Below are 23,409 nucleotides of genomic sequence, written 5' to 3'. Positions count from 1 at the left end.
CAAAAATTCTTAAAATGATACCATAGGGTTAAGAACTCCTATCTGATGGAAGCTATGTATCTGTATACATTCCTCTCTAATGCAAAGATCTTCAACGAAAGAAGCAATTACATATGATTTCTTTCTCTGGATAGACAACCAAAATAAGCAATCACGTATGAGCTCTTTAGAATAAGGTATGTATTTGTATGCATTCCTCTCTAATGCAAAGATCTTCAATGAAAGAAGCAGTTACATATGAGCTCTTTAGAATAAACTATTTATTTGTACACATTCCTTTCTAATGCAAAAATCTTTCTGAGGCCTTCTAAATTAAAAACAAAGGCACAGGTAATTATTTAATTTTGGTTGCGTGTAAACAAAGAGGCCTAGAAGTGAATAGGCAAATGGATCAGTGCAACAATCAATAGCCTTGAGACATAACTCATAGAGGAGTTCAATTTATAGGAACAACTCCACGAACACAAAACCAATTCAACCACTGAAACGTTGAGGGTAATATTGCAAACAAAATCTAATATAACTTCATTGGTAAGAAATCTAAAACTTGTTTTAGGTTATTGATTCGTCAATATCTTGTAACTAACCTGTTATATCTACAATTCCTCAGTCTCAAATTCCAATTCTTGGTCATTGAGATTTGTAGTGAATAAACCCCAAATGAGTGAGAACAATGCCACTGAGATTTACACTCAACTAAAGGGATATCATACAACAAATGAAAAGGGAAAAAAGAAAAAAGACGAGAAACATGTTAATAACCCCCAAGTTCACTCCACACATGAGGATACAAAACACGGAAGTTCCTGCACAGAGGAGAAAACTGGATCAGAGAGCATGCAGAAAAGCAGGACATATATTTGCTGCTTGGTATAAAAGTTGACTAACCACTCTAGAGTGCACTTCAATTGGGCGTAATAGTATACTTTCAAGCTAACATATGTATATTGCTGGAAAAGTTGTACTATGTTCTACTTCTCTCTATGGAACTTCTGTTTCAGAACTTCCTCCAACCTTCGAAATATCGGTGAGAATGATCCTGCAATTAACATAAACTACATCTTTATCAATTTGTCATAAAGAAATCTTTTGGAGAGAGCAGCACCAACTTATATATGAATGATATGATGGACTCCACCATCTTTCTTTTTGAAAGTAAGATGAAAGACAAAACATGATTAGAAGACGACATAGTAAAAGAAAAAATGACCTTAAGCTGCCATATTGTGATCATCTCTTTGACACAAAATAAGTGTTCACCATATATTTCTAAGCTATTGCAATGATAGTACTTCAAAAGAATGAATGTTGGCATTTACATTTTGCAACATTCAACATGTAAAATCAATGGAAGCTAATTTGGTTAACAATTATCAGGTTGACTTATGGATCATTTATACCTGAAAAGTTAAAAACAAGTCAAAGTAAAGTCAAAATTGGCAGACTAAAAATATTGACAAGTCAAGCTTCTTGGTGATTCAATTCTTTACACTCATTGTGAAAACATACTGAACACAACTGTTTGGTTTTTAGAATTTGGAAAATAGGTGAGGGGAGACCTGAAATTTGACCATCTCTCTGCTGTAGTGAGCCTTTCACTAGAAGTGTGCCAGGGGTTTGCTGAAAGACCTATGAGAAAGAAAATTTTTATATATCAAGAACAAATTTGAAGAGCTAGATCACCGCATACAAGCGAAGAGTAGACATCATCGTACCGAAACACGGAAACTTAGGTTATTTGACAGCAAATTCAAACAGCTTGATCCAGATGCCTCTTGCACATCATCACAACTTGCAACGCCATCATAATTCTGTGACTCACTTTTCAAGTTTGCATCTGACTTATCATCTTTTGCAGTGATCTATTAAAATTACACAGTGCTGCATGTGAGCCCACACGAATATCACTTAATAAATGACATAATATCAAATTAACAGATAAACATACATCAACTGTAAATGAGGATGTGTTCAATTTACACAATGCACCAGCATTGCGGAAATAGTCTTCAACTGACTGCAAGACGTGTATAGCACCTAGTTTCCGTTCAAGGCCCTACAAAGTAGACAAATTTTAGTATCAGATGTCAGAGTGGCAGGAACAAAGCCGTAAAATAAGACATGAGAAAATTAGAATTATAATATGAAGTTATGTAAACAACATAAAAGAAAGGCATCGAAACCTGAAGCATGAAGGAAAGGTTACTCTTTTCGGTCACATGAGATGATAATATCTTCTTAACAGAAGGTAAAAAGGACCAGGCCAACCCCCATCGACATGTTTGGCCTTGGACAAATTCAGTTGTCTTCACTACGGTGGCTCCAACTTCCCAAAGCTTTGATGTTAGTAATTTGAGATTTGATTTCCTCCCTAGCATTGATGTGTACCACCTGCAAGTTTAGGATGAGATAAGAGCAGAGTTTCTGAAAAAGATTACCCTGAGACAGAGAAGATTCGGAAAGAACATAATCTGTAAGGAAGTATGTTACCGAAAAGTATGCCTCAACGTGACACTATCTTCTATAATGCAAGTGACAAATGCCTTTTCCCCACCAGGACAAATCATCTCAGCTGGGGTACCACCACATGAAGTTTTTGGATTGAGTCCTGCTTCTTCCATTGTCTCAAAAAATGGAGGGTTACACATGCAGAAGTCAAACTCCTCACCATCCCTGACCACTCCAAGAAGAATAGGTGGCCCATAATACCCTGTATTCAGACTATTCCCTTCCCTTCCCATATCCTCAGTCAGATATATTTCGGTTTTGGTACTAACCAATGCCTCATTATTTGATCCTTCTGCTGGAAGGGTGTTTTCACCACTTTCTACCTTCCGAATTTCAATAAGTTCCGAGATATGTGGATTATCTCTAACATTCTTTTCAGCCCACTCTAGCGCTACATCAGTCATATCTGTAACAAAGTGCAGTGAAATTTAATTTTTGTTATTCTAAGCAAGACACAAACACATTCAAATACCCAAAACCTGAAAATAAACTGACTAAAACAACTAACAAACAACCTGACCCAACAAAGCTCCACCCTAGAAGAGATGCACCAAGAAGTGGATATATGCAGTTTGCTCCAGTTCCTATATCAAACCCCCTCACTTTATCACCAATTTTTGTAGTCTTGGCAATAATGTCAGACGACAGGAGATCTTCAATCCAATGAATGTAGTTCGATCTATTGGGTACCGTGGGGCATAGCTGACCATCTGGAATCCACCTGGGAAATCCCATTCACATCAAACATACAACACACACTTACATACACACCCCTCTATCACAATGCAGCTTCATTAACTGAACTAAACTCCGAGAATTCAACTTGAGTTTACTACTTTTCATTTTTTCAACAAAACAATAAATCATGTATCTTCATCAAACTACTCGGCTTATATATATTGGCACCCAACACAAATTTCTCCATTAGTGTTCCTCAAGTATATTGGGACCATGTTAACATCTTTAAAAAAAAAAAAAAAAAACAACAACAACATTGGCATCCTAAAGCAAACATCATATAGCAAAAAACATGCCTAAGTTTAAAATCGAAAACAGAGCAGTAACATTCTGAGAAATGCCCAAGTAAAAAGTAGGTAAATTGGAAAAGCAGAAGTACCAGTTGAGGCAGTGGTCATGGAGGAGCAGGACCCGGGTGAGTTCCCGGGTGGCGTTGAAGTCGGTCCAGTCGATTCTGGGTCGGCCATCGCGGCCAAAGAAAACGAAAGGTTTGAAAGTCGGGTAGAGAGAAGCTAGTTCGGCAAAGTCGGGCGGGTTATTGGAGTATTTGTTTCTCGGGTGGGTCGTGGGTCGCTCCGCAGTCCTCCTCCTCTTCTTATTCTTATTTGATCCCATTTCAAATTCTTTTGTTGTGGACGGCACTCGGCACTTCTGTCCCGCGCGATGCTGCGGGTTTTCTTGTTTTTGTTTTTCCTCAAATTTGTACTATATATCACAAACATCCATTTTGCAGTTTCCCTTCACAACCTTTGTCACATTGACAAAAAGGGTGTCTTTGGGTTTTGTGGTTCTTCTTCACAATCTGCAAATATTGCAGTAAAGAATCTTGCCTTTTGAAAACGGAGGACTTGAGTTGTTAACGACTTGAGCTTTGAGGCGGTTTTGCTCATCTGGGGAAGGGTTCCATACCTTGCCAGTACATTTGAAAAAAGAAGAGAAAAAAATTATGTAGATAGAAAAAATAAAAACTAAAAATACACCATAATTTCCAATGTACCAGAAAAGCAAAAACAAAAATTGAAACAAAAAAAAAAAGTTTGACATTTGCTAAAACAATAGCATACTTTGCCACCACAGTCCCCATTCCATCTCTTTTAAATAACCCCAACAACAATACTCCCCCTTTAGTGCTATGTAACAGATGAACTCTTTGAACACCTCCCTGGCATAAATCAAAAACTACGATTGGCTGGGTTCTTAAACTGAAACTGCAAGCTATATGCTGGCACAAATTATGCAATGCAATTCCTATAGACCTTATAGTTTAATCAGAATACCACGCCGGACACAAAAAGCATTCTGATACTATTCAAGTATTCAAGCTGAGAACTGGTGCGGGACTCTAGAATTTAGCCTTTTGGTAGACAGAATGGGCGCAGTTCCAAAATTCCAAAAATCCACCGTGATCAAGTGAAATGAAAGTGTTCGCTTTTATTGAAGTTCCTATGCAAATGCATACACATAAGCTCAACCAATCTAGTCAATGGACAATCTTTGGTTGCGAAATCAAATTCTCTCAACCTACTCTGAAAATCAAACTTTGACCTTGATGATCAAGTAATTAACATTTTTATCTGGTCAGTCATTGACTCATTTGTTTCACCTAAACAGCAAGGCACCAGAAAACAAAGGGAAAAGTAGCCTACAATTCAAGGGTCAAATTTTATTTGGGAAAGTATCAAAATTTTCCAAAACCCAGAATCCCATATTTCCATTCAATTGAATTCTCAGTTTCTCACCAACAATTTATCTTACTAACATGCATCTCAATCTCTATAGCTTTGAATTCAAAGAACACCAAATGGAGAAAAGCAACAATATGAGTTTCCAGAACAGAAATTGAAGTAGACAAAACAAGAGAAGTCACCTCTTACAAATTTTCAACTCCAATATTGGAGGAAAGCATTCAGGACTGGTTTGACAAACCTTGGGATGATATCAATTCTGGTGCAAACTTTGAAAAGAGACCTGAAATCCAGTACAGCTTCAGATGGAGACCTTCAGATAGCCAGGCTTACCCTCTCTCTCTCTCTCTCTCTCGTGTCGAGGACCCAAAACCAAAGTTATCGAAGCCGCGGAAGAGAAACATTTAGGTGAGGGCAAGCACGGAAATTCATAACACCAACAGTGAAGGGCAGAGTCATAAGGACACTATTCAGAAGAGATTTACTGTTCATAAGTTAATAATAATAAGTTATTTTACCTATTACCTATGTCCCAATTTTGTCATAGCTTATAAGCTTTTTGAGTGAACATGACATATCTAATAAATGAACATATCTTATATTTTACTGTGATATCACCGCAACTGATTGTCTATGTGTAGATAGTAGCGAAATGATATGTAATGATCATTCTGGTTTTATATTTTATCAATGAGAATCTATGAGATGATTTATTCAAAAGAAACATAAACAAATTGGTGTTTCACTTATTTTAAAACAGATGTAAAAGAAATTCAATACATCTATATATTCTATAGGTAAATAAAGAACCGAACAAATATTAATAGGAGCCATATAACAATTGATCAGCTTCACTCAAATGCCCATTGGTATTCCTTTCGAATATTCATGTATCATGATGTCGAAAACCTCAGGAAACAGCATATACTTATCCGCCACAGTCTAGCATGTCAAGTCCCACAGCTTCTTGATTTTCAGATGATTTGTTGCCAATATCAGATCAATCAGGACGGACTGCTCGACGTCAACGAAATCGGCGTCGAATCTCTTGAGAGACTTCTTCTGACCCTTGCCTTCCTTGTCCTTAGCGTGCTTCTTCAAGTACTCGATGACTTTGGCAAGGATGACGCCGGTCAATGGTGTTTGAGCCTAAAAGTACCTTTGGGCTATATCTCAAGATAGCAGGCCGATACCGGTGGCTCAAATGGACAGAGTTGGGAAAAGACCGCACGGAGGCCCAGACGAAGCCCATGTCCCAGAGTACCACTCCGAGTAATCATTAACATTCCCTGCCCACATGGGGTTAAGAGAATACAGTGGGATTTCCCCTTGCGGTGGAAGAGGAGTATTAGGCGTGCTGTGGGGTATGACCACTTTTGTAGGAAAATAGGAATATAGTATCATGACTATATTAGTGCGCCACCACCGTAGAGCGCTCGCGGGGATAGGTTTAAATACCATATCCCAACGACTCGCTTCCAATAAGGGATCAGCGTTATTCCTATTTTAATTATATCCAGATTAATCAAACAATTATCTGTGATAGCTGCCAAGATTCCCATGGTAATGCTTCTACATCAGATACTTATGGTCCAGAATAGAATATTCTACACTTTTTTGAGGACCGGGAATTCACAGAATAGCCTATATCCGAGGCTAGAATGAAAAAGAAAGGGACAGCGAATCAACCAATTAATCTCTACGATTATCCAAGTCTCTCCGGAGCAACCTATCTCTTACCGGTGACCACACTCCAGTCCCAATCTCCTCAGGAGCCGACTATCAGTGCCACCAAACCAAACCCGGCGACCGTACTCAAGTCCTAGTCTCCCCAGAAGCCTACTGCCAGTACCACTACCACCGACACTAATTCGACCAACGGAGCAAGAGTAACGCCCTCGCAAACCAGCGAAGCTAAAGTCACGCTTTAGCAAATTAAACCCCTGCTTGTCCTCTTCTTCCCAGTGATTCGCTCTGCTCAATCTACAAACGTTGAGTATCGATTGTGTGACAAGAAGAAACGAAGCAAAAGTCATCACGCAAGAGGCATAAAAGAACCCCGTGACGAGGTTGGTGCTCTCCTCATCTACAAGAGCTTGAACAGAAGTCAGGTCAAGGGACATCCCGACTACCGCACCCAACGGTGCTGGCACGCCCATGCATTCACGTCACCATTCCAACATAAAAGAGACTGTTGACCAGCCCAATCAAACTGGAGCCTAACATTTTGGCATGCCTAGTGGGACACAATTTCAACGTTTCTTAACGATTGCCACCATTGGGAAGTCAAGCGAAAACCCGTACCAAAAGGTTTATGTTAACTGCCTGAAACACAAGACCTCCAGTTACAGGCTACATTCCCGCGCAGACTGTCGTGGTTTTTCTGAAGAGCAGATAATTCAAAGATTTTCTCTCAACTCGCCATCATCCGAGATGTTAACTGAACAAGGAGGAAATTTACTCCCTGAGAGCAAAAGCTCAGCAACCGCCCAACCAGAAGAAGGTGGGCAGGCTGTCGCTTCTTCCAACATTGTTGGGGAAAGCGGGACAACCAAGGAGTACATTCCTACTCCCATATCGGAGAATGCCGACATACTAGAAAAGTTGGCTATCATGAAGCTCAACAACGAAAGATTTGTGGAAATAACAAGCCGGAAATTCACCGAGGAGAGTCGTAGGGCTCTCGAGTGGTTCCAACAAACGGACCAAAGGGTTGAGGATCATTTTAAATGGGAACCACGAACAACTCGTAGGTATGATAGCTGCCCAGGCAGTTCAAACAACAAACATCGCTGCTGAAATGGCGGCCATTCGCATCTAAGGATCTGCCCTAGCCACGCAAGTTGCCATGCAGAAAGCTGACTTGGATCAGGCCAAAGAGGTTCTGAATAAGACATTGGGCGATCCCAATGCTATCCTTGGTTCTCTTGGTCAACCCACCGCGTCTGGCATGTACGTGCCACCAAATGCTCATGATAAGGTTAGTGGTAGTAATACTACCATACCCTCTGCAGTTGCTACTGCCACAACAGCAAAAAGTAAGGGGAGTGCCTTAGTAATCGGTGGCAAGGACAAGGCGACATCGTCGGCCGAGCTGAAAAGCAGGACTTTGAAAATAGGTGAAGGAACCCTCAATGAACCTGTTGAGCTTGCCCAATACGATAGCAACGGAGCAGAGAATATGTACCAAAAGAGAATGTATCATAAAGATTGTTTGCTGTCTCAATTGTGTTCAGTTTACCTGAAATATCTTGGTCTGGAATCAAGATAAGGCCAAGGTTTACCGCTTTGACGTGAGCCGACCCGAGAAAGGGTGGATAGAGTTGCACTCCCCTCTAGCAACCACCCTTCCCTTTGTTAAGGGTTGTTGGGGTGACACTGCAAAGCTCGCCGATCATCATGGTGGTGGAGGAACCCTAATATTTACCTTTGACTGTACAAGTGGATGTAAAGTTAGTGATGGTTGCATATATTATGGGCCTCAGATCAGTAACAATATTAGTGTACAAGTTTTGCTCATGTCCCATAATTTAGATTCTTTGCAAGCCATGAAACCTCTCCTGCAGCTGCCGGAAGTCCCTCCTGAATTTCGCAATGATCCATGCGTGAGAGCAGTTGGTCCAACCGAGTGTTGTCTTGTGCATCTAGGAGATCACAAAGTGTGCCTTATTCTTCACAAATATTTCTACGCATTATACTGTGACACTAATGATTTGGAGGAAGGTTACGAACTAGTTGATCATACCGGCAGAAACAAGGGGATTCTTCATCTCATGACGTTTGAATATCAAGTCACTCCCGACTTGGACATCGAGTACCGACTTCTCACTACTCGCAACTTTGAATACTATATCAAGCTGCCTAACAACGAATATGCAACGTATACCAATCAAGCCTGTCTGACTAAAGCCTTTGTCATCTAATCAGAGCTGTAATTTTTTCTTTGTTGTTTGATATTTTTTTGAATCAATTTCCTCAGGACTGAAATCTAATTTTTTGTTTGCATTTAAACATACATTTACATTTTTATTCATATATCATCAAGTGCCGGCAGCTATATTGGTCTATACCTTTCTTCATTGTTGCAAAAAGCACTTCCCACATTTGCTCTTCACATATTATGTGCGTGTGTGTGTGTTTTTTTGTCATTAGATGTATCCCTTGTGCTGAAAATTATTAGTCCAGGTCTGTGCTTGTGCTTCGTTATGTCAAAATTTGTGACCTTTGGGCTACTTTATCATGAAATTCCACTTTGTTTGTCTACAAAAGCACTTCCCACATTTGCTCCTTTTTTTTTTTTTTTTTGGTGATTAGATGTAGCCCTTATGCTGAAAATAGGCACAAGAGTGGAAAAAGCGTCATGCAAGTATTTCTTTGCTAGCAGTGATTGCAGAGGAGTGGTCAGATGAAATGGTACTGGTGCTGGATTCAAGTTTAGACTTTAGATATACTGATACACAGAAATATAAATCTGATATACTACTCTATTGCACACTTTTTAAGCATTATGATTGAGCAAAACCTTATTTGCTCTGCATGAGTTAGCCACCAGTAAAGTATAACTTGTCTCCTTTTGATATGGTTCAGTTAAATGATATTGTGTGTAACTGCGTATTAGTAAAAGAGAAAGGAAAATCACATACACCAAATAGATTTCTGCTGTACTTTCTACTTCGTTATCCTATTTGCATATCCGGCCTGAGAATGTTGGGTTTAAAGTTGGTAAATGAGAAAGGTGAGCCATTTCTATTTCTACAATTTTTTGTCGATAACTTATGTAAATGGTAATATTGATCCCAATTATTAAAACTTTCAATTGCAGCATTGTTGCTTATCAATTGAGTTCTCTCATAGTGCATAAAAAAGACGACTCACGTAACAAGCAAAAACAAAAAGAGAAAATTAGATATAAACCCAAAAATTCAACCTTCTATTAGAAAAAACCCATACATACTTTTCTTTTAGTTTACACCCAAATCACATTGATAAACCTTCTATATAGAGTGATTCATAAAAATAAAAAAAATAAAAAAAATAAAAAAATAAAAAGAAAACCTTCCATATAAACTATAGGCCTATATATAATCAATATTTTTCCTTATTTTCATGTATATCTAATTTGCCCTTTTACATTCTCTCAAATAATACATGTCTAATGTACCTACTAAATATGTATATGTAGGTAGGGCTTAAATAATAGAAACGTTCAAGCTTAATAGAAATTTACACACAATGATATATACCACAATCATAGGTGTAACATTTTTGTTTATACAATCATAGGTATAATATAGTAGAAAACCTAACAAAGAGGTATGATACAGAAAATAATGATAAATTCTAATACAAAGATGTTATACGAAACCCATTAACATTTAGGCTATAATCGAATGTATAAACCAAAAACTAAGCCTCCTATATGTTAGATACATACCTGAAATCAAATTATCTAGAAAAAAAAAAGTATTCTAATGATCAGGTACCTTTTTAGTACATACCTTACAAATAAAACAACTGTATAATACGTTATTAACCTATGTTTGCTTTCCATTCAAGTGTTTATATGAAAAATATAACATACCTTTTATATAAAAAAATCAGATATAAACCTCGATCTAGGTATTGATTACCAAAGCTTCAATCAATGATCTAGTTCATCAAGTGTATTTGTTTAGAGCTTGTAGCATATTAAGAAATTTTTGACAAAAACATATTTTATTTTCTATGTCACTTAATGAGAATTTATTTATGTAATCAACTTAATCAACAGATTTGGGTATATATTAAAAAAAATTATAGATGGGTTTAATCTAATAGGTGTAATCAAATTTGGGTGTAATATAAAATGCCCCAAACTAAAAAGCATTCATTTAAAACAGAAGAGCTCTTGTCACATAAAAGTTAACCAAATTCTGAATCAAGATAAGCATTCCAAATACTCTTCATGTTAAAGTGACTTTTAAACTACACGACATCTAAAGAGACAGATATCTACAGCTTTTACTCTAAGAACATAATACTGGTAATCTATAGTAAAGATCAATGATTCAATGCCACTCTATTCCTCCCAATGTGGTTGAGCCCACTCCTTCCCACACCTCATGGACACCAACTTCTTCATTGTCAATACCCTCCATATTGCAGTCCCACCAGCCACAACCATTTTCATCTGCTAGCAGAAAACATCAAAATGAGAAACCGTTGTAATTTAATTGATCTAATAGAAACAAAAAAGGAAGAAAATAGTGATGAAAAAAAGATGTTGATACCAGTAAAAGAAAGAGCAAACTTACAGTGATCATAAACATGTCCCGGTTTCTCTTGGATTATGAGACTCTCAGCCCTTCTCTTTTTTAGCTTGGGTTTTTGATCACCTCCAAGAACTGCAAAATACTTTCTCGCAGTGTGTTTGTCATCCCCATCTAAATAGTTGACATTTGAAAGAGCAGGAGGGGTAGATAAGTCAGAATTACAAACCAAAGACAAAAGAAATTGAATGGAGTAAAACTGTAAGAGAAAGGTAGGTGGCTTAAGTTTGTCATATACAAGAAGCTTATAACATCAAAGTGCTAGAAGTTTGGTTGTTTGCTGTGATGCATATTGTGGTGCGCACGCTAAGTAGAAGTATGCAGCCCACAACTGAAACATGATGTCTTCCAACTCATCTGTCCATATTTTGTGTTTCTACTTTATCTAGATTCTAACACACTACTCTTAGCAATACCATGTGACAGTGTATTCAATAGTGTGACAATGTTGCATGCACTCTACTAATTCTATTTGTTGTTCACTATATCCAAGTGCTAATTTCTGCTAAGAACATACCACAGATAGTAAGCAGACGCAATTCTAACACACTTTTAAGAGTTCTCTTATTAGCCTAAAACTTCCTAGCAATTTCACAAACTTATGAAACTGTATTCATGAGAATAAAGAAAAGCACAATAATGTTGCATGCACTCTCTACTTCAGTCTATTTAAAGTGTTTCTTACAATATCCAAGTGCTAATATCTGCTAATGATATGATCACATATAGTAAGCAGACACAACTCATTCTGGTTGACAGGTTCAATTATCAAGGGTTTAGTCATCCTGCTTTTTCATGCAAGGACATACTGAGTACTCCAGATTACAGAGCTTAAGAACACCACCACTGAAAGGAAAATTATAGATCATCTTGTTTGACAATTAGTGCACTCAAAGGCATAAGACTTGCCACCTAAAGACATGGAAAACCAACTACACCACAATCCCACTTGTCTGAGCTTGTTTGTTCCACTGATGAGTTGAAAAACCAAATTCTTGACAGCACAAGGACCCATACTTTATTCCAAGAAAATAATGATCTTCTATAGCAAAGAATTAAAAAGTGATGATTCTTGAATTTTTTGCAATATAAGACTGTATAGAACACCCCATATCCTGACCCTGCAATAGTCTTTATACTTGTGCATCATTCAAGAGATAACAACGTGGGGGCTGAGAACTCTAGTGGTCAAGATCATTTACCCTGACATTTGAGGTCCCAAGTATAATTCTTTCCCTCGCCAATATCATTTCATAAAAATAGAGGAAAATAACAAGTAGTGAAAGGTCACCCAAATGGACATAAAAATAAAGCTTATGGTTTTGTTTACATGCATTATCTTGTCCACGATCTTGCTAGTTTATGTAATAACTTGTTTACTAAACTATAAAAAGATATATGTTAGCTGATAATATTCTATATGCTCTTAGATGATGGTTTAGAAATTAAGGTGGCAGGGGATTGTCCACCCTTCTTAAAATCAAATAGTGCAGAAACACATGTAACCCCAAAAAAGGCAGAATTGTTTTTTTTTTCTTCGTAGTATGTAACGCCTCTTAAAATTAAATTAAGTTGATGAACTCTAGAAGATTAATATGTAGAACCAGTGGATAAACTATAATCACACAGTTTCCTATTACTTTGTATACTGCTAGCATATGAACCTTAGTTGGTAAACTGACATCAATCAGACTTCATGTTTGGTGTACCCATGTGTTTAGAGATATCTATGCAGAAAATGGTTGCGAAATTCTTTTTGCAAGATTTCTACGCAGTCTTATACAAACATGGAGAAACTAGACCATGTCTACAGTTTAGTTCTGCACAGCTCATACTGACCTGCATCTAAAGGGTATACTGTTTGCACCATACGGGTGGAAATGTTCAAATACACAGCTAACAGAAATCAGATATATTCCTCCCTAGCCGAAAAAGGGGTCCATTTAACACAATGGCTCAACCTCATCTAAAGACTCCACTCGACACACTATAACTACATTTCTCAAACCAAAGTGACAATCCTATATATTTCATATTTGTACTTCTTTTAGAATTGGTAAGCAGTAGCAGGTACAATCATATAGCACAAGTGTAAATTATCTTGCTTGAGAGTTAGTGCACTCAAAGGCATAATACCTGTTAAAGACGTGAAAAAAAAAACTGATAATCTTCCTTGTCAACTAATAAACTAAACTAGCAAATTATTGACAACACAGGGGATAGGGCCAATATAATAATGAATGCATTTTAGACAAAGAATATGAAAATTGAAAACTAAACTGCATTGTGATTCTTGATTTTCTGCAACATAGCATTCAGTACACAACACCCCTATCCTGAGAAGTATCATTTGACTTTTTTGAGTTGGGTTATTATAATAATCTTTCTCCTAATCATTGCAAAATAAAGAAAGGATTCAGTTTAAGAATACATTGCACCAAGTAATTGAGATAGGATGGCAAACCTTTACAAGGGTGTCTCCTTTTTCTTGATTCTGGTAAATCTTCTTTGTCAGGACATTCTACTTCACCAGCAATTTGTGAAACTTTAGATTGCCATTTTCCTATATCAGTGTGCTTAAATTTTTCAAATGCCAATGCTACAGAACTCTTCTCTGCTTCCCCTCCTTTCTTGGCCTCAATTTGCTCATCAGTGGACCCACTTAGATCTTTCAGATCCAATAACGACGAGAATGGCCGCGACTTCACCTGAGAATTAAAATACTTTCATTCAAATCCAAAGTTTAAAATAGGAAAAGGTCTTTGTTCTTACTAATTATGCTCCATCCAATTTCTTACATACCTCAAGAAAAAGTAAAATTGTTATGTTCCAAAAGTTCCATTATCTGGTTTTTGAAAACATCAGTATATGTATAATTTATGACTTTTTTTTTTTTTGCCTTTGGCAATGAAAGCTTCATTTGAAACTGCGGCAGCACAGCAGTAAAACAAGCAAACAACCAGAATCTTCAGCAGAAGCAGTCACTCCAATTCTTATCAACATCATCCTGAGGAGCAGGAATATCATTTTTGAGAATGGAGGGTGCTGAACCCAAGTTTCACATTCCATCCTCATTTTAGCTTGCAAAAGTAAGCCAATCCACCACATAGTTAGCTTTCTTTGCACACATTTCCATCTAAACTGCTGAAAATGTTGCTGATGAGCATGATCCCTGATAAGAGGGTAGATTTTCCGATTAGTGCCACAAGCTTTTTGAAACAGCATCATACAAAATCTTAGTCAGTCTCCACCACTACATTCAGAAAGCTGAAAGCCCTTTGACTTGGCCCAAGCCAATCCCTCACAAGCAGCAAATGGATAATTTTTGCACAGAAGAAATAGCACAAATTGCTTTTGACATACCATCAACCACCATGCAACTAGGATCTCGTGCATTACAAGAAATACTGGCACTGTTACTTGCACATTGCCACATTCCCGAGCCCTTCAGTATTTAATTAATTCAGCTCAGGAGTTGGGGGATGCTACTCTCCAATGGAGGAGGATTCTGATTTTAAAGGAATCATAATCATCTCCTTTGAATAACAGCTGCTAGAAATTCATAAATTGCATTAGAAGCTCTATCAATGGCGCAATGAGATTTGGATCAGTACGCTAATAACATGTTCACATAGACTAAAAGCTAACCTACACTGAATCTCCCCCTGCAACACCTTGGTCAGAAAACAACCGATCAAACACTTTTCCCAACCAAGCATCAAAAGTAATTATACCAGCCATGTTTAGTTTAGTTCATAGTGCAGACGAAACCAAACCCCCAATCTCACAAGGGCAAAGAAGTAGCACATGCTTTACTGTTTCCGGGAGCTCCTGACAAAGAAGGCATAGAGGAGAAGGTGCCACTTCCCTTTTGAGTAGTTATACATTGTAAGATTGGAGCAGCATCTCGATAGGAAATATTTAACCTTTGGCAATAATGCAGCATGGCATAACAATCTCCTAACCAAATGATCAAATAAGTCGGAAGTATGCTGGTATCGAATAACGGCCAATGGCATTGAGACAAGGGGATTTATGATACCATGATCTTACAGAGTAAACAACCACTATTGTCATATGGCCACAGAAGCTTGTCAAGCTCCCAATACGAAGTTAACTGCATGGAAGCAATGGCAATAATTTCTAATTCTACCTCGGATAAAAGATGTCTAACAGGCTCCAGATTCCATTAAGCACTTTGGTCTTGTTAAAGTAACACTTTTTTCCCAAACATATTTATTAAAAACATGATCCAATGAAGCGGAAGGCACCCTTTTATAATCGGTCGAAATGAATATACGTCTAAGTATATAAAACTCATAATCTGATTTTTGTATTTGCAACCAAAAAGGGATTAAGAGATGGGTACCTTAACTGTCTTGGGTGTTCCAGAATTGTGCTTCAGCCTCTGTTCTGAAATGTCATCGTCTGCGACCTTGACACTAATGAAAAATGCGAAAAAGATTACATCTTGGATAGAATTAATGTACGAAAAAAGAGAGAGAGAAACAATTTGGGATTGGGGTTATCCTTACGGGATTTGACAGCGAGAAGAAAATGATGAAGAAAGTGGACGCTGCCCCAAAACCCTAAACCCAACCGGAGTTTTATTGGAGCTCATTCCTACTCTCTCTCTCTCTCTCTCACTCTCTCTCTCTCACCGGGCCTTGCCGCCTTGCAAGTTGGATTTGGAAACCTTTATTTACTATCTTGTTTGTTTTGTTTTTGTCTTGGATAAAGGGGATATCTTTCGCGCCATTAGAGGACAGGGAAATTTAGGCGCCAGGTTTTGAAACTTTTTGACACACTTTTATTTATTTATTTATTTATTTTTTTTTTTAAAGAGAACTTCTATTCATACCTCTAAAATTGATATTTAATTATTTGAACCTCCTAATTTTTTTGTAACTTAAAAAAAAAATCTTTTTTTATCCCTAATTAAAAAAGTTTACTTGGTGAGTTACTTTATAGATCCTTTTTGTAAGGAACCGAGATAGGCCAGATGGGTAAATCTGGGCTGACTTTCTAATTATACCAAACAACTTTCAATGCTACACTATTACAAGGATGTATAAAAGTTGTTGGCTCGTAAACAAACGTTACATATAGGTTACACAACATGAACATATATTTAAATTAATGAAGCTTGGCCAGTAACTCACCAAGTAAACATTATTGTCCATCGAGATTCTCCGCCTTCTCTCTAGAATCTGGAGAGACAAAGTAGATATATTTCTCCGTTCATTCGAGTAAACTCGGGCTCTAAATGACTACTTTGAAGCCTATGCTTCAAGGCCTCTCACCACAACCATTCTCAACCATCTACAATCAAATTCTCAATATCAAAGCTCTGTGACAGATATGAAGGGATTTTGGAGTCATCTTCAGGAAGGGTCACAATGTACACCTCAGGTAACACTCTTGGATAACATGGTAGTGATTGAATCGAAGGGATGAACCTTGCTTGCACAAGCTGGGGAGCAATCTATCTCTGAGCTTTGGCCATATTCCACAGGAGTATGGAGCCTACAAAAGAGATAGGTCCTTGTCCCTGGGAAAGGATATCCACCCCCATTTTAGGACCAAACCTACCTGAATTTACCCTTTCTATCTCTATCTCTACTATCTAGAATATTTATAGCTTTAATTGTTTTCTACCTACTCTCCTGAGTTAGGTTCATACCCACCTTTTGGTAATTTCAGAGCTTTGTCTCTTAAGTTCTTTCCCCATTAAATACTTCCCTACAACAATGGCTTCTACGTCATCCTCTGATGGGGAAATGGTATCAAACATAGGCCTCCAACAATCACTCAACAGACACCAGAAATAAGGAGTAGCAAACTCGTAAAATAGTGCAAATCCATGCCGCAAATAACATGCTATTATTCATAAACCATAAGCTCTCTAACAACAATTACAATACCCATATTTATAGGGCTTACAATACTTGGAGAATAAGTAGACTTAAGCTAAAATGGAAAGCTAATTAAATGTAAATTGTAATTTAAATGTAAAACGATACCCTAAAAATATCTAAATAATGAAATATCAAATATTAAGAATCCATAATAAAACAACAAAATAATGCATTTGATGTTGCCCCATATGCACCTGCATCATTCTTACAACTGGAAACCCCATTTGAGGATGAGGGTATTATTGAAGCAATGTCTGTCTTTTTTTAGGACAATGCTGACTTTGTTGACATTGAGGAAGGAATTAACCTTATGGGTATCCTGATTGCTGCTGAAGAACCTGGGGTAGGGGGTGTGAAGGCAACCCTATTGGATATTTGGAAATCACTTGGCCAGATCAGAATTGTAAGAGTGAAGAAGAATAATTTCTGCTTAACTGTCGGTTTTGAAAAGTTAGCTAGCAAACTTTTGGAGGATAGTTCTTGGAACGTTAAAGGTTACTGTTTCACCATTCTACATTGGCCTCGCCACCCATCCATCGATGATATCGAACTTACTGGATATAGGCCCATGGAGTCCCACTGTCATAGATTAATACAGTGGAAGGAAATTGGGTGGTATGTTGGGGGCTGTTATCGAAGTTGAAGATCCTACCAGTATAGGCAACAGGGGCTATCTTCGAATGAGAGTTGATTTCGACATTACCAAACCACTTACGACCTTCATCTAACTCCCTAGAGCTAATTCAACGACTTCCAAAATTCACCTACAGTATGAGAATCTTCGAAACTTCTGTTTCAACTGTGGCCGTTTGGGACACATGATTTCCTCCAGCAGGTATCAAGTTAATCCAGTTCTGATTTCTATAGGAGTCAAGTATGATAACTCTCTGATTGCAGAAGCACCACAAAAGCCAATCTTCACACAAATCAGCTACCTTGTTGAATTCCCCTATACTCCAACGACGGAAATTTTTTGCCAGAACGGGAGGGGGGTAATCTTGACCAAAGATTTGAATTCTGGGAATTCGAGATCTTCTGAGCCTACTGGACCCACTAGGGCACACAATTCAACTTCTGATGGTAACTTGACTGTTAAGATTTACCCATCTGGCCCATCCTGGTCCTTAATAGACAAGTCTCTTTCACCTGTGAGACTACAACATCCCAGAATACTTTTGAATGGACCCCATCTTTAGGACCCGGACGCTCATGGTGCTTTCTTCAGGAATGGCAGCGTTACCCAGGCTTTGGGTGGGTTGAGTTTAAGAGATGGGGCATGGGCTGATCCGGAAGTCATTCCCCACCATGGGCCTTCCAAAACAAGCATGAATTTTACAATTCAAACCCTTTTTTTTTTCAGTACCCCCAGAGTTAGATAATTTTGATGGATATGTGGTCAAACATTCTAAGGACAACTCCATCTAGCTAATCAAACTGGACCCTATTGACACCCAACAGACAAGAAAGGAAGATAACAATAGGCCTGGGCTCGGGTCGGGTTGGGCTTGAAATTTGGTGAAACCGAGACCGAGCTCGAAACAATCGGTCCGGGCCGGTTCGGTTCGGGCTTTTTCAAAAGTGAAACCTGATAGAAACCGATCCCAAATGGGCCGGTTCGGTCTTCGGGATTTTCGGGCCCAAATTCCCAGCTTTGTCTGCAAGTTCAATAATGTGCAAAATATACCCAAAATTCGGTAAGAGATGAGGTTTGAACTGCCGACCTCTAACCCAACCACTGGAGCATAAGACGCTCTTGACATTGTGCCTGTAAAGTTTATATTTATTTCCTCCTAGGCAGCTTTTCTTGGTTGCGGAGACCAAGAAAGTGGAGACAACTTTCTTTTCTTTTCTATCTTTTCTTTTCTTCTCCTCCCTTCCACCCGTCCTTTCTTTTCTTCTTCTCCTTCGTAGCTGCATCAACTTTTCTTTTGTTTAATGCTTGGGAGGCAGCTTATCTTGGTGGTGGGAGACAACTGACAACTTTTCTTTTCTTTTCTTTTCTTTTCTTCTCCTCCACTTCCACCCGGTCCTTTCTTTTCTTAGCTGCAGCAATTCCCATTATGTAGTTTCTATTTACCATATATTCATCAAATCAACACCATTAGATCACCCTCACCGAAAACCCATAATCCCAGATTCTTTCTTCAGTTCCTTCCTCTTCCTCGTCTTTCATCAACTGCAGAATACTCTCCTCTTTCTTCAAGTTCATTCTTCATCAATCTACTTCGATCTACTTCAATCTCAAGCTCAGGAGGCCATCAGGAAAAGCCGGGGCAGCATGGGAGAGAAGAGGAGTGAGGATGAGGATGAGATTGATGATCCTAAGCTTAAAGAGTTTTTGCAGGTGATCCAACCTAGGATAGCAGAAGAGAAAGCAGAGGAAGAAGGGGAATGAAGAAAGAGCATAGCAGAAGGATGATTCGGTCCGTATTGGTCTTTCGGTCCCAAAAAATATCAAGCCCGACACCGACCCGATAAATTGTAATTCGGGTAGGGCTTTGCACTGAACCGGTATTTTCTAATACAAAACCGAACCGAATCAGGCTTTTTTGATCGATTCGGGCCGGGTTCCTGGGTTCTCGGGTTTTCGGGTCCAGATGCCCAGCCCTAGATAACAACACTCAACCTAGCTTTAGTGTTTAAAAGAAAGCGCAAACAGAAGAAAATTCTTGTGGAAGATGAAGATAGCAAAGCGGCCTCAAAACTATCCAAAGCTATCCAAAGACCAGAGCTCAGACTATCGAGCAATGGAGGAAGGGGAAGAGGACGAGGCAGCAGGGGCGGGGAAGAGGCAAAATTACCATAGACAGGGTGAACCCTTCTCCTGCTTCTTTGATGTTCCCGCTCTACAAACCATAAAGCCCACACCAGAATTGACTGGCATTGTTCATAGTAAGCTAGATTCAAGCTTGAGTGGTATGGAGGACCTTACCCCCCTCCACGACTATGGCAGCTGGACGAGTATAGCTACATGGGATCAATGAACTACATCTCTTGGAACTGTCAAGGATCTCTTGGAACTGTCAAGGTTTGGGTAGGTCCTTGACAGTTCAAACATTGAGGGAGATGACCCGCTCCCATGAACGCAATTTTATTTTTTTATTAGAAACACACAAAAGCGATTGCTATGTGGATCAAGTGCGGCGACAACTGCTGGTGGTCTCAGCTTGTGGTGGAAACCTGTTTTTTTGGTTGAAGTTGATGATTACTCCAAAAACTTCATTGACACTTATATCCGAGCTCAAGGTTCTGAGGAGACCATACGAGTAACTTGGATGTATGGTCCCTCTTATGGAGATGAGAAGGCGGCTTTTGGGAAAATTGGTATAATTTGAACCACAATTATGATGTTCCTTAGCTGGTAATTGGAGATCTTAATGAGCTGGTCGAACAACATGAAATGAAAGGAAGCTCCCATTGGAGCTCTTGTAGAAGAAAATTTTTGCAAACTTTCATCTCATCTAACTCTCTATTGGACCTTGGGTTCAAAGGCCAAAGATTCACTTGGGCCAAAGTGGAAGATGGAGAGATAACCTTGCACGAACGACTAGATCGTAGCCTGGTCAATGAGAGTTGGCTTCTATTATGGCCCAACTCCTACACCTCACCCGAGTGGGTTCTAATCACAACCCACTTCTTTTCAATTCAGAGCCTTTGATTACTAAGCACAAGAGTTCTTTCCAGTTCGAAGCCGTTTGGGCTGAGGAGGCTGACTCCTTTCAAATTATAAAACAGAGCTGACATCCTAGAGGTAGCACTCCTAGTTTGGTGAAATGGAAGGACAACCTATCACTGTGCAAGACAAATCTGCTGAAGTGAAGTAAAAGTAGATTCCTCATCTGCAATAAAGCAGAGATTAGAGATTGCTTACTAGAATTGGAGGATTTACAACAATCTTCCCCCTTTTGTTCAAAAAGCAAGCAACAGGAGCTTACTAGTAAGCTGGGGACTCTGTGGTTGAGAGAGGACATGTACTGGCATTAGTGCTCTCGTGTTAACTGGTTGACAACGGGAGATTCTAATTCTCAATTCTTCCACCTATCTAGAATACACCGAAGGCAGAGAAATCGCATGCTCAAGATCCAAAACGAGTTGGATAAATGGGTTGTGGGCAAACCCCTAATAAGAGCTGAGTTTGAAGCCCAATTCAAAAGAGTATTTTCTGCTGCTGGGCTCAGATCATGGGGGCAAGCCCTTAAGGGTGTGGATAGGGTGGTCACGATTGACGGACATGAATTTTGGTTTATTGGTCCCCTTTTCCCTGGATGAAGTGCAAGATGCAACCTTCCAATTGGGTGCCTTGAAAGCCCCTGGCCCGGACGGCTTTCCTAGTCGTTTTTACCAAAAATACTGGACAATTGTTAATGAAATCGTGGAAGATACTTCTAAAGACTTCCTTGCAGGGCAGCTCAGGATTCAGAGTATTAACCAAACTCATATTGTGCTTATCCCAAAGATCCCCAACCCTGAGAGAACTACTCATTTCAAGTCAATTAGCCTCTGCAACAATTCTTATAAAATCCTCTCCAAGATCCTTGCAAACCGGCTGAAACCCTTACCCCCCCAGTTGATTTCCCCTATCCAAAATGCTTTTGTCCTGGAAAGATTAATCCAGGACAATATTATGCTAGCTCATGAAGGTTTCACTATTTACAAATGAATTTTTTTTTATTGACAACTTGAATGAAAATTACAATCTAAGAGGTGCCTTATATATGGCACATAGCATAAACCTAATACAACTAGAAAACATAAAAAACAATTTATTATAGATTAAAACCAGGAAACCTAATTAAACCTCATTCATTAAATAAAATTCGGAGATAGAATCCTAGATACTAAAGAATATCACACAAATATGTATTTGGAATCCCAACCAAGATTTTGCTTTAGAATCCCGATATATCTAAAAGAGTAATTTATGATTAATTTCATCATTAAGAAGCCTATTTGAACACCAATTTCCAATATTCAAATCATTCTTTTTAATGTGAAGATGCTTATTTCTTTTCTAGATTTTTTGTTGAATTTGGCTAAAATCTCGTCCTACATCAGATTCGTATGAAAAACAAGGAGTACTTCGCATGAGCTTTAGAGGCTGGTTTAACGAGAGTTGTGAATCTTTGATTCTGAATGAGATTTTTCTTGACCTTCTCCAGAAGAAAAAAGAAACAAAGCAAACAATGAGTGCATTTCCAAGTAGCATAGTTTCCTTTAGCTAAAGTAAGAGATTAAAGATGGATAGTGAGTTTTGTCTCTTATGTTGTCACATAGTATGCAATAAGTGATATAAATTGCTTTTATGTACTCTATATATACCCTTTTTTTTTTTTTTTTTACGACAGTGTAACTCCCCATCCCACCTTGATGTCAGTGAAATTTGAACTCATAACCTCTACGGTGTTAGTTAGGCTAGCTAGCTAACATGCCACAGCTCACCAATACATTCTCTACCATGGTTTTTATAGCATTTTTATATATAATGAAATTTGCACTTTGAAAATATGAGTCCTTCATTTTGTTTGAAGACCCTAGCTAATTGGATCTTAAAGAATGTTGGTCAACATTTTTAAGCAACACTGCTTATTCTCGGGATATAGAGATTTCGTCATTCATCGTATTCCCTTTCCTTTTTTATTGATCGAGGTTGAGCATCAGGAGCTACCGTTTGAGCTCCGATTTTAAAACCAAAAAAGAATTAATATGAAGATGAGTATATACCGTATTTGCTGATTAATTGGGAAAAGCTAGAAAACCTTGGCCCTTTGGGTGAAGGCAAATATTCCATGGTTAAGACAGAAAGGGGAAACCTTCTCAAGGAAGGAAGCTAGAGTAGAAGAAAGTGAAGAGAAACATAACATGGAACAATAGTGGGATTTGTACGAAAATCAAGACTTTGAATGAGCTCTAACTTTAGAAGCTGATTAGGGTAAAGGAAAATATTCCATGCATGGTTAAAGACAGAAAGGGGAAACCTTCTCAAGGAAGGTAACGAAATGCCTTCACAAAGAAGGAAGAGTAGAAGAAAGTGAAGAGAAACATAACATGGAATAATAGTGGGATTTGTACGAAAAGCAAGACTTCAAATTTGAATGAGCTCTAACTTTACTAGACTCTGATGATATATCACGTATAAATGAGCTAGTACATATCTCTTTCATTTGTAGATACAGAAGCGCAGATTTGGAAAATTGCCATCAATGGAGAGAATTGATGAATCCAAAATCTCATTTGAGAGATTTAATAAGATAA

The 23,409-nt window shown here is 38.4% G+C and overlaps 2 protein-coding genes across 8 annotated transcripts in view; both read right to left on the bottom strand.

Annotated features, from left to right (window-relative positions):
- Positions 1 to 496: 496 nt before the first annotated feature.
- Positions 497 to 23,409, bottom strand: part of LOC112172166 (RNA N6-adenosine-methyltransferase mettl16) — a 30,768-nt gene continuing 7,855 nt past the window's right edge. The window contains exons 1-11 of one of the 7 annotated variants that reach the window (XM_024309400.2): positions 5,114 to 5,319; positions 4,311 to 4,408; positions 3,626 to 4,155; positions 3,024 to 3,229; positions 2,491 to 2,914; positions 2,184 to 2,391; positions 1,949 to 2,056; positions 1,716 to 1,862; positions 1,560 to 1,629; positions 889 to 1,039; positions 497 to 806 (exon numbers count right to left, since the gene is read on the bottom strand). In XM_024309400.2, coding sequence (XP_024165168.1) covers positions 972 to 1,039; positions 1,560 to 1,629; positions 1,716 to 1,862; positions 1,949 to 2,056; positions 2,184 to 2,391; positions 2,491 to 2,914; positions 3,024 to 3,229; positions 3,626 to 3,861 — 1,467 coding nt within the window. In that variant the 5' untranslated portion in view covers positions 3,862 to 4,155; positions 4,311 to 4,408; positions 5,114 to 5,319 and the 3' untranslated portion in view covers positions 497 to 806; positions 889 to 971. Of the gene's footprint in view, positions 807 to 888; positions 1,040 to 1,559; positions 1,630 to 1,715; positions 1,863 to 1,948; positions 2,057 to 2,183; positions 2,392 to 2,490; positions 2,915 to 3,023; positions 3,230 to 3,625; positions 5,326 to 23,409 lie in introns of those variants that run through there. The other 6 variants (XM_024309405.2, XM_024309399.2, XM_024309398.2 and 3 more) reach the window with 6 other exon arrangements.
- On the bottom strand, positions 10,801 to 15,923 carry LOC121049855. The gene is made up of 5 exons (XM_040508129.1): positions 15,775 to 15,923; positions 15,609 to 15,681; positions 13,704 to 13,947; positions 11,225 to 11,353; positions 10,801 to 11,100 (listed from the first exon to the last, which is right to left on the bottom strand). The coding sequence occupies exons 1-5, from the start codon at positions 15,858 to 15,860 to the stop codon at positions 10,979 to 10,981; spliced, it is 654 nt and encodes a 217-aa protein (XP_040364063.1). The 5' UTR covers positions 15,861 to 15,923; the 3' UTR covers positions 10,801 to 10,978.

Source organism: Rosa chinensis, chromosome 6 (genome assembly GCF_002994745.2).
Source record: "Rosa chinensis cultivar Old Blush chromosome 6, RchiOBHm-V2, whole genome shotgun sequence".
Classification (NCBI taxonomy): domain Eukaryota; kingdom Viridiplantae; phylum Streptophyta; class Magnoliopsida; order Rosales; family Rosaceae; genus Rosa; species Rosa chinensis.
The sequence above is the reverse complement of the archived record's forward strand: the minus strand, read 5'-3'. Positions and strand labels throughout refer to the sequence as shown.